Source organism: Budorcas taxicolor, chromosome 2, assembly GCF_023091745.1.
Source record: "Budorcas taxicolor isolate Tak-1 chromosome 2, Takin1.1, whole genome shotgun sequence".
In the NCBI taxonomy this organism is placed as follows: Eukaryota; Metazoa; Chordata; class Mammalia; order Artiodactyla; family Bovidae; genus Budorcas; species Budorcas taxicolor.
In genome coordinates, this window is record NC_068911.1 from 45,325,212 (window position 1) to 45,337,223 (window position 12,012).

A 12,012-nucleotide genomic window follows, 5' to 3' on the forward strand; every position below is an offset into this window, starting at 1 on the left:
TCATGAATTATTTAAATTTACTCATTAATTTTTCATATTCTATACTTCCATTATAGGGTGAGCACAGATACTACCTCTTAATCTGCAGGAGAATACTGGCCCCAGGGTTATTATTTTACATTACCACAAGCAACATTTTTAGGTTACTTTTTCTAAAATAGTTCTGTTTTATCTTAAGGTTAAACAGTAAAACCAAGTAGTTCACAGACTTTATTTTTGGTGCCATAGATAATGCACCTGGACTTCGCTATTAATATTTTTAAAACCATATAGAAGTTACCATCATGATCTTGTCCCTTCCTTCATGGCTGCAGGTGACCTGGACTTCTAGCCTGGTTTGTGCACTCGAGCAAGTAGGGAAAATACTTTACCAAAGCCAGGGCGCACAGGGTCACAGTAAATGAATGAACACAAACAGGTTCCATTATTTTTATTTCTGTAACCTTTAAATCCTGTCACAAACTAGATTTTGTTACAGCTGGATTTAGTAGAAACAGAGAAATCAAGTTCACTATTTTTTGAAAGACACAAAAAGGGAAAGGGAAATGACTTAGAAAAGGTTTTCATTAAAAAACCAGAAAAAAATCTCAACAAAAGCTAATCATTAAGTTTAATTCTAATTGGTAATGGGTTTTATTACAATTAGCTGGTATTAAGTTTCTTGCTTAAATTCACAGATCTTTCCTTAAATGTTACAGGATAAATGGATGAACTCAGCAGCACTTCATGACATAGCTAGCTGTTGGAACATTCCGCAAAAAAATGGAAAATGATTTTGTAAGAACATGATGGCAACAATCTGCAGTCAACATTCTTAGATTTTCTAATTACCAAAAGTATATACAATTTTAGTGTAGAAAAATAAGTCAATTTTATAAAATCAAGCTTTTAGATTGAAAAGCACCCCCTTATTTTAACAGGCACAGAGATACTGAAAAATAGTTCCCCCAAATCCCACTAAATAGTTTATGGAAAGAAAAACATGCCCGTCTAGATCTTAAATGCAGTCAGTACTGGAACTCTTCAAAAACAGGTGATAGACACTCCCTCAGCTGCTGGCCAGGGACTGGTGGATAGGTGGCTGAAAGCAGCGGACGTGCTCCACAGGTGTGCTCTCTCCATCACCTGACTTCAAGTACTTGTCCAAGATAGTGATTATCTCATCATTTAGAATCTGGAACTTGCGAATTCTTTCCACCATCTTCTTCAAAGGCTACAACAATTAAAATTAGGATAGCTGTCATTTATTCATGCTTCAAAATACCTCAGGATTTTCATATTAGAAAAATTACAGCCAACTTGATACATACCATCTCTTTACTGCAACATTTCTCTGTTCGTTTCATGCTACTGTAGATTCATGTGTAAAACTTACAGACCTGTTTATTCAACAGACAGGTATTGAGAACTATGGTGTCCTAAGAGCTAGAAATGTGAAGATGGAGCCCAGTAACTAACACAACACAAGCCATTGTGGACAGTTATTGTGGACAGGGTGCTTTGATAGACCCTTCTGCTATAATGGGCTTCCCTCATTCGTTAAAGAATCTGCCTGCAATGCAGCAGACCTAGGTTCAATCCCTGGGTTGGGAAGATCCCCTGGAGAAGGGAAAGGCTACCCATTCCAGTATTCTGGCCTGGAGAATTCCATGGATTATTGGGGTCGCAAAGAGTTAGACACGACTGGGCGACTTTCATGTCACTTCACTTCCTGCTGTAACAGAACTATATTAAAAAAACACAAAAATGAAAACAGAACAAACTTTAAACTCTATTCCAGTTTAAAGCACTGCTGGTTTTGTATATGCAAGAAGTGAGAGAAAAGCCAGGCTCCTCAGAGACGGATGCTATCAGCAGGGGTGGGATGAAGAGACAGGCTGGGCTTTAAGCAAAGTGGACTGCACTCCAAGGCTCTCCACAAGCCTGGACCTCTTAGGAAGTTAAAAGTGGTTCCAAAAAATAAAAAAATTAATAAATAAATAAAAGTGGTTCCACACTGGTAATAACTCTGGGAGATGAGCAGTAAATGGAAATCCTGGGAGAAAGGCATCCCAAATTAAGTTCAACCAAACAAAAGCTGCCAAATAAAAATCCAATAAACAAACATTTCAGAGTTTCAGATACCCCTTGAGGTCTCGGAACAAATTGCCTTGAGGTCTCTCGCAAAAAACTGAGAGATGACTTATTTCTTTATACATTTAGACTAGATGTATAAAGAAACAAAAATGGAAAAAATTCTGTGAAGATAAAATTATCAATTACTACCAAGATTTGAAGAAGGAAATCATTTTAAATATAAACTAGTGACTTTCAAAAGTTAAAAACAGCAGATCACACAGGTGAAGTCAGTTAAGTCAGTACTTGGGTACAGCCCAGACAGCCAAGGAAATGGAGGTATGGGAGATAGAGTGCCCCCTAAGATATCCATGTTCCAGTCCCTGGAACCTGTAAGTGTATTACTTTCCAATAGCAAAGGGGACCTTGCAAATATAGTTAGGTGGTTACAGACTTTAAAATAGGAAAAGTAGGATGGATTACCCAGGTGGACCCAATCTAATCATACGAGAAGAGAACTTTCTCGAGCTGGAGACAGCAGAGACGTGACACAAAATTAGAAGATTAGTAGTGTGAGAGGGACTTGACCATGTTGGCTGGAAGGGGCCATGTGGAAAGCATGAGAAGGGATGTGAACTAAATAACCAGCAAGGAAATGGAGACCTTAGTTCTCCAATGGAACGGAGCTGAATGGAGCCAACCACCTGAATGAGTCTGGAAGTAGATCCATAACTAGAGGCTCCAGAAGGGAACACAGCCTTACAGACATTGATAGCGGCCTTGTGAAACTGTAAATGGAAGACCCAGCTGAGCCATGCTGTTCCCGACCTCTGACGCAGAAAACTGAGAGATATTAAGTACTGCACAATTGCACTCATCTCACACGCTAGCAAAGTAATGCTCAAAATTCTCCAAGCCAGGCTTCAGCAATACGTGAACCGTGTACTTCCAGATGTTCAAGCTGGTTTTCAGAAAAGGCAGAGGAACCAGGGATCAATTTGCCAACATTCGCTGGATCATTGAAAAAGCAAGAGAGTTCCAGAAAAACATCTATTTCTGCTTTATTGACGATGCCAAAGCTTTTGACTGTGTGGATCACAATAAACTGGAAAATTCTGAAAGAGATGGGAATAACAGACCACCACCTGCCTCTTGAGAAACCTGTATGCAGGTCAGGAAGCAACAGTTAGAACTGGACACGGAACAACAGACTGGTTCCAGATAGGAAAAGGAGTATGCCAAGGCTGTATATTGTCACCCTGCTTATTTAACTTATATGCAGAGTACATCATGAGAAATGCTGGGCTGGCTGAAGCACAAGCTGGAATCAAGATTGCCAGGAGAAATATCAATAACCTCAGATATTCAGATGACACCACCCTTATAGCAGAAAGTGAAGAACAACTAAAGAGCCTCTTGATGAAAATGAAAGAAGAGAGTGAAAAAGTTGGCTCAAAGCTTAACATTCAGAAAACTAAGATCATGGCATCCGGTCCCATCACTTCATAGCAAATAGATGGGGAAACAGTGGAAACAGTGGCTGACTTTATTTTTTTGGGTTCCAAAATCACTGCAGATGTTGATTACAGCCATGAAATTAAAAGACACTTAAACTCCTTGAAAGTTATGACCAACCTAGACAGCATATTAAAAAGCAGAGACATTACTTTGTCAACAAAGGTCTGCCTAGTCAAGGCTATGGTTTTTGTCGTGTATGGATGAGAGTTGGACTATAAAGAAAGCTCAGCACCAAAGAATTGATGCTGTTGAACTGTGGTGTTGGAGAAGACTCTTGAGAGTCCCTTGGATTGCAAGGAGATCCAACCAGTCCATCCTAAGGAGATCAGTCCTGGGTGTTCATAGGACTGATGTTGAGGCTGAAACTCCAATATTTTGGCCACCTGATGCGAAGAGCTGACTCATTTGAAAAGTCCCTGATGCTGGGAAAGATTGAAGGCAGGAGAAGGGGATGACAGAGGATGAGATAGACGGATGGCATCACCAACTCAATGGACATGGGTTTGAGTAGACTCCGGGAGTTGATGGACAGGGAGGCCTGGCGTGCTGCAATCCATGGGATCACAAAGAGTCGGACACGACTGAGTGACTAAACATCTATAGACATGTCTAATGAAGTCCCCAAATGGAAGAAAAACTAAAATATTTGAAAAGATAATAAGTATCTTCTGGAATTCAATTCCAAAGAATCCATAAAATGACAAACACAAAAAGATCTTTAATGAAGCCAGAAGACTTGAAGAGTATGCCAATATACTGAAAATGCAGAGCTTACAAGGCTCTATAATATGAAGTAGATCTACATACCTTGAAAATAGAAGGAAAATGCAATCAGACTTCTTTGCTTACTAATTCTATTTAGATTCATTTGGGCAGTGAAAAGAAAGTTTCATTTGGTGGCACCTTTTGTCCTCAGATGAGAAACATTCATAGGGGAAAAAAACAAAAACTTTAAATAAATAGAAAATGTCTGTCTTTGTGAAGCTTCCACGTACCACATTTTTGATGATTTCGTCTTTGCCATCATGTTTCTGGACTTTGAGCAGATGGTAGCAGAAATCCAGCACAGCAAAGCGGCGCTGCTGCCCAAGCAGCGCAATGATCATGCAGCCAGCCCAGTGGAGCCCATCGCCAAAGCACTGCCTGGAGACAAGAAGCAGGAGGTGGAACGGGCGACCAGATGCCAGTGGCCAAACCACCTGTGTGTCCCGCAGGGTATGATGAGCAGAGCTGTGTCCCTGGTTTGGTAAAAACCTCTTTGGGGTTCCTCTGGCAAACTGTTTCTGAACCTCTTTTTAGATCAAGGCCCTGCCATGAACAATGAGTTCATGAAGTGCTGGTGGTTCTCCTGTCTAGCAAAATACACACCTGACTTGCATAAGTTTCCATGAGTTCAGAAAACTCCAGAAGCCCAGCCCTGAAGCATTTCCTAGGTATCAGGTAACAGCCCCTACTTAACTCGCTTTATTGCAGCTCAGCAATATGGGGATCCATTTCTAGAGGAAAGTGGTTCTCCGCATGAGCCTAACGCCAGCTTCTCTCCCACCTCCCCTCCCTGAGCACTCACTTACTCGACTGTAAACTCATGTGTTCCCACAGGAATGCAGTAGACAAACTGCATGGCACTCCACAGTCTGTGAAACTCAACACAGTCATCTACATGCATGACCCCATTGCTGGGCAGAGGCCCACGCCAAATGGAGTCGTCCAGAAAGGTCCGGATCCGAGTCAGGATGACTTCAAACATGGACAGGCCACAGCAGAGACGCTCCTTTGTCAGCAGGTCCCCCTCTCTTGCTATTGCAATTTGCTGTAGAAAGGACAAAATGTCACAGGCATGGCAAGCAGCTAGAATGCTGAAGTCGAAGTACTCTGTATTGTTTTTGACTCAGTGGAAACTATCACACCGTGCAGAAGAGGGTTTTAAAAAATAAACATCAACAAAATACGTCAGCTATTACTTATATGTCTTATCAGACTAAACAGAACTGTCAATCAAGTACAGTTGTTCTTAAGGGAGAGATTTATCTTGTGAGGACATTTGGTTTTCATAGCTTGTGGGTCTAGTGGCATCTAGTGGGTAGAGGCCAGGGATGCTGCTAAATGTCCTACAATTCATAGGACAGTCCCCCCTCCAACAGAGAATTATCTCATCCAAAATGGCAAGAGGTTGAGAGACTCTGATGTAGCTAGCTTAAGTTCCTCCCTACCTCCTGTTCTTAAAAACCTATGAGAAAGCTTTCTTCATGAAGGGATGGACAATAAAAACAGAGATGTTTACTGTTCACGTCTCACCTGCCAGGTGATGTTCTGCATCCTTTCACGTGTTAGCTCATTCAAACTTCCCAGCCACCCTGTGACAAGGTCCTATTATAAAACTCATTTGGGAAACTCAGGCCTGAGTAGCTGAGCAGGCCTATGCAATCTCTTGATGCCTTAGGACTAGGTCTCACCCAGAGTCCGTCAACCCTGCCAATGACCAGCCCAACTGGGTGCCCAGCTCACAGCAGCATGTTGTGTTACCTGTGGAGTTCCCAGTCTTTCGATCAGAGGGACGAGGTGCAGTGGGGCGTACTTTGATTCTAGCCTTTTCATTTTGGCATCAAGTCTCTCTCCCTCTACGGTGGAAAAAAATATTTTATACTCTATTCCTTGTATGAATAACAATTGCGTAAGTTTAATTTTGTAAAAAAAGAAAAACCAAAATGAAAAATACATAACATTATGCATAGAGGTTCTCTTTGAAAATTCTTTTATGGAACTGGCTAATCTGCTATTTTAACTCAAACAGAGAACTGAGTCTTTGCTCAATATTCAAACTTTTAAAAACTTACTGAAAAATCCAAATGTAGTCAAAAACAGCACAGTACAATGAATCCTCTGTGACTATCTGTTGCTACAATCATGAGCTCATGGCATTATTCTTTCATATATACCCTCCTCCCATGCTATTCTGAAACAAGATACAACATTTCCATCCTAAATACTTCCTTTATTCAATATTCATTTAACTATATTATATTACTTCCAGGATGTGACTGAACAGGAAGCAAACTCAAAGCTGGCTTTTTAACTAAAGAGAACTCTCTGGCAACACAGACGTGTGTCCCTACCCTGGTCAGAGGACTGGCTCACCTTTCACATGGACCCTTGGCAAGATGTTCTGGAAAGGGGCTGCATGCAGCAGGTCACACACTTCTTCTAGAGACTAGAACAATGAAAAAGAAGGCTGCATGAAGAAGCTTATCTCACAGTAAAGATGGACAAAGAAATCGGATGCTGAACACAAGGCACATCTTTCTCATTTTGTGTAAAATAAACATTGCAAGCAGACTGCCCAACAGGAGTCTCTGTGCTGGTGGAACTGTCCCTCGCTGTTCTGTCCAGGTGACTACCAGCAACAAGTGGTGATTAAGTACTTGGAATGTGGCTAAGGAACTGAATTTTCATTTTTAGTTACTCAATTTTCATTTTTATTAATTTAAACACAGACCAGAGATCAAACTGAAAAAGCAAGAAAATTCCAGAGAAACAACTACTTCTGTTTCATTGACTACGCCAAAAGCCTTTGACTGTGTGGATCACAACAAACTGTAGAAAATTCTTAAAGAGATCAGAATACCAGACGACCTTAACTGCCTCCTGAGAAATCTGTATGCAGGTCAAGAAGCAACAGTTAGAACTGGACATGGAACAATGGACTGGTTCAAAATTGGGAAAGGAGTATGTCAAGGCTGAATATTGTCACCCTGCTTGTTTAACTTTTATGCAGAGTACAACATGCAAAATGCCAGGCTGGATGAAGCACAAGCTGGAATCAAGATTGCCTGGAGAAGTATGAATAACCTCAGATATGCAGATGACACTACCCTTATGGAAAAAGCAAAGAGAAACAAAACAGCCTCTTGATGAGAATGAAAGAGGAGAGTGAAAAACCTGGCTTAAAACAACATTCAAAAAACTAAGATTATGGCATCCAGACCCATCACTTCATGGCAAATAGATGAGGAAACAGTGGAAGCAGTGACAGACTTTATTTTCTTGGGCTCCAAAATCACTGCAGATGGTAACTGCAGTCATGAAATTAAAAGACGCTTGTTCCTTGCAGGAAAAGCTATGACCAACCTAGACAGCATATTAAAAAGCAGATTGTGATTACTTTACTGACAAAGGTCCGTCTAGTCAAAGCTATGGTTTTTCCAGTAGTCATGTATAGATGTGAGAGTTGGACTGTGAAGAAAGCTGAGTGCTGAAGAATTGATGCTTTTGAACTGTGGTGTTGGAGAAAACTCCTGAGAGTCCCTTGAACTGCAACCAGTCCATCCTAAGGGAAATCAGTCCTGAATATTCACTGGAAGGACTGATGTTGAAGCTGAAACTCCAGTACTTTGGCCACCTGATGCGAAGAGCTGACTCACTGGAAAAGACCCTGATGCTGGGAAAGATTGAAGGAAAGAGAAGGGGACAACAGAGGATGAGATGGTTGGATGGCATCACTGACTGAATGGACATGAATTTGAGCCAGCTCTGGGAGTTGGGGATGGACAGGGAGTGCTGCAGTCCACGCGGCTGCAAAGAGTCAGACACGACTGAGCAACTGAACTGAAACACAGACAGCACTGAGCACGGTTCCTTTGTCTTTAGGGTCTCTCAGCCATCCCTGCAGAGCCAGGAAGCAGGTGCCTCCTTTGTAAACAAAGAACAGGAGGCAGAAGGAAGGGGCACCGTTGGCCATTCCCCACTGAGCCTAAAACAAGAGTCTGAGCAGTCACTCTGAACCTGTTGCTGGATCACAAATTCCTTTAAACAGGCAATAAAACCCCACACTACATAAAACCTATTCTCCAGAACAATGCAATGCAGGAAGAAAGCTTACTTCCAATATCACAGGGGTCTCAACATCTAAAACTCCACCATGAACCCAAAAATGGTCAAGAAGGGTGCCCTTCCCTAGCTGGAGGGCCCATAAACAAAGGAAACTCTTTGGACAGCAGTGTGCTCACCACAGGGCAAAAAGACAGGAAATGAGAATGGGCTCTCCTGCCTCCTACTCTACACCCATCCTGAAATCTTGACAAAACAAATTGCTAAACAAAGAAATGGTTATCAGAGAATAAAAACATGCTGACTGATAAGAGTTTCCTTTCTGAGGATCTCCGCAAAGATGATAGCAAAACTAAGAGCAAGAGGAGGAAGAGAAGGCTTTCTGTACCCATCATGTAAAGATCCTGTCATCGCCTAACATAAGCCTGGAAGAGCAGTCAGTCAGCCAGCCCTGCTCTTCCAGAACCCTCCCAAAGGAGGCTGACCCCCTCCTCCACACCTCCTGTGCCCAAGTCCAGAAAGAACACAAGCTCTTCTCACAGAAGGAAGGCATCAGACGGTGAAGGACTACCACGCAAACACAGACTAGAGCGTAATGTCTGTGGAGTATCACACAGCTGGAAAAGGCTGATGATTGTCACCATTACTAATGTGGAATCATCTCCAGATTTACTGTCAAGTGAAAAAGGGAACGCAGAGATGGGCGTGGATACACACAGATGAGATACTGCACTTTACATATGTGTTCAGGAAAAGTCATATGTGAAGGGACTTTTCCTCTATTAAATATTGAAAATTCATGATGAGAAATTACTATTTACAGGAATTTCCCCTCACTTATCTTGTGTAGTTAGGTGAAAGATTCAGTTCTCCCTCAGCTGCTCCTGGAGCAAGGTTGCCCTGGACACCAGCTCCTTGGGGAGCTGCCTGTTGGCCCAGCACCACCAGTCCTGCTGCGGGGACCAGCTGGGCTGAGTCACAGGCAGTGGGACAGCAAGGGCCTGGGAGCTGCCCACCTCTGGCACCACATGGGAAAGGTCTTCTGTGAGCAGAGTGGCAGAGCAGAGTCTGGAAAATGAGGTCCTGACCAGAGACTGTACCCTGCAGCCGAGCTTGGGCTCCCTGACGTGAGAGCCAGCATATCTTCTTCGAGTAACCAGGTGTAAGGTGCCGAGCTCACTGGCTCAGCCCCTCAGGCCTGCAGTCTGACTGCCACACCCTGCACAGTGTATGGAACACCCTGGCCCAGGTCCTTGCAAAACACACCTTGCCTCTGCCAAGGTGCCAAGGCTCTAGAGAGAGAAGAGACTGCTTTAAGAAGTAACAGAGCAAAGATCTCCCCAGATAGAGCTAGAAATGTAACACAACTCCCACTGAAATGTCAGTGTGCTTTTTCGGTGTATTTGGCCCAAGCTGATTCTCATACTTTCACAGCAGAGCAAAGATCCACAAAGAGGTAGCATGTGCTTGAAGAAGAATAAGGTAAGGAGCATGTCCTACCAGGGGTTAACACTTTAGTTAGAGCTACCAGGAGTAAGACAACATGTCAGAAGCCATGGACAGACACAGACTAGTAGAATGAGGAAGAAAACCAAGAGACAGACTAGCACATCCATAGAAAGCGGAGGATGACAGAGGGATACTGCTGACCAACAAGGAAAGGCGTCTTCCTTCAGTCACTGGAGAAGGGACAACTGATGACCCATGAGGAAAAAAGAATCTTCATCCACATCTGACATTACACACAAAAACCAACTCCAGAAGGAATATAAACTTTAATGTAGAAACAAAACCTAAAATCTTTAGAAGAAAATATGAAAGAATGTCTTTATGATTCCTAGAGAGGAAAGGATTTCTTTGAAGAGATACAAGAAGTGCTTGTACACAAGAACCATAGAAAAGAGACCATAGTCAAATTAGGAGTATCAGTTCCTCAAACATCGCCACTATTAGCGTGAAAAGACAAGCTAAAATCAGGGCTTCCTTGGTGGCTCAGGGGCAAAGAATCCACCTGCCGAGGCAGGAGACACAAGTTCGATACCGGGGTCGAAAAGATGCCCTGGAGAAGTAAATGGCAACCCACTGCAGTATTGTTGCCTGGAGAATCCCATGGACAGGGGAGCCTGGTGGGCTCTAGTCCATGGGGTCACAAAAAAGAATCGGACACGACCTAGCGATACACAACAATACTAGCATTTATGTGTAACACACAGAAGATACACAAGTTGTAGTAAAATGGACAAGATACAAACGGAACATTTAACAGAAGGAGAGCCCAGCAGCAGGGAAGACGTCCTGCTCCGCAGTCCTCACTGAAAGGCAGAGTGAGGCCAGCTCAAGAGGGCTCTGGGTGCAGAGCAGCAGTCAGCTGACGTGACCTACAGGGACAGAAGGAGAGGCCGAAGGACACGCCCAGCAGGCAGGCAGTGGGACTGCGGGTGCCCACACGTGATTTCTTGGTGCTGCTGGGCTCCTAGCGCTTGCTTTCTTATGCTGTCCACCTCAGCAGGCATGGGCCATGTGTACCTATTTTGATGTAAAAAATTAAAATTCAATGACATTTAAAACTCTGTTCTTTAGTCACATGGAGCCCCACTCTGGGGTCTCAACAGCCTCAGCTATGGAATTTTCCATCACAAACAGTTCTCCCAGGCAGCAGCTTTATACATTATGTGTGTGTCATATATGTTAATTTAGATGCAGTAAATACTATATCATAAAACATTCTTACAACAGTCACACAGTAAAACATTCTTAAATGAACTACTGCATTTTTGTTTTTCAATTATAGGGAACAAATTCAAAAGTCTAAATAACCATGAAAAAAAGAAAGGTGCTTTATAACACTTGCTCTCCTTCCCCCATTAAATAACGCCACTAAATCAAGCGCCTAAAGAATGGCCTCTTCTGTCATCCATGAGGAGGAAGGGGCTTGGCAGGATGCAGGCCATGGCAGCGCTGGACACTCACCAGGCTCTGCTCTATGAGCAGGCAGAAGAGCACAGCGTTGCCCACCTCCCGCAGGTTCTGGAAGCACACCGTTTTCAGCTCCGCATACTCAACTATGTCCTTTAGCTGGTGGTGGAAGAACTCCAGGATGCCTGAAGTGGGAGACAATGAATGTGGGGCTGGGAGAGGCTAGAGGGAGGGAGCATGACAGTGTGCAGCCTGGGGCCCACAGCCGGAAGCACCCGTGCTGGCAGAAGACTCTCCGACACTGCCATCCTGCCCACCAAGGAGATGGGCACGTCTCCTGTTCCACCGCCTGGATCCTGGTCCTCAGCTCCAAAGCCTGTCAACCCAGTCCAGGCACAGCTTGTTTTCCTGTGCTTTGCAGATATTGTGTTATTTTCACAAACTGAAGGTCTGTGGCACTCCTGTGTCAAACAAATCTATAGGTGCCATTTTCCCCATAGCATCTGTTCACTTCATGTTTCTAGATCAGATTTTGATAATTCGTGCAATATTTAAAATTTTTTCATCATTATTATATTTGTCATGGTGATCCAGGTTCTTTGATGTTATTATTGCAAAAAGGTCACACCTTGCTAAAGGTTCAGACGATGGTTAGCATTTTTTAGCAATGATGTGTTTTAAAGTAAGATACTTAGTTTT

General features: G+C 43.1%; 1 protein-coding gene across 2 annotated transcripts in view; it reads right to left on the reverse strand.

Moving 5' to 3' along the window:
• Window positions 1–421: 421 nt before the first annotated feature.
• CYFIP1 (cytoplasmic FMR1 interacting protein 1) overlaps window positions 422–12,012 on the reverse strand; it is a 100,529-nt gene continuing 88,938 nt past the window's right edge. The window contains exons 26-31 of one of the 2 annotated variants that reach the window (XM_052636352.1): window positions 11,368–11,498; window positions 6,709–6,781; window positions 6,097–6,191; window positions 5,145–5,383; window positions 4,569–4,716; window positions 422–1,213 (exon numbers count right to left, since the gene is read on the reverse strand). In XM_052636352.1, coding sequence (XP_052492312.1) covers window positions 1,049–1,213; window positions 4,569–4,716; window positions 5,145–5,383; window positions 6,097–6,191; window positions 6,709–6,781; window positions 11,368–11,498 — 851 coding nt within the window. In that variant the 3' untranslated portion in view covers window positions 422–1,048. The remainder of the gene's footprint in view (window positions 1,214–4,568; window positions 4,717–5,144; window positions 5,384–6,096; window positions 6,192–6,708; window positions 6,782–11,367; window positions 11,499–12,012) is intronic. The other variant, XM_052636353.1, reaches the window with a different exon arrangement.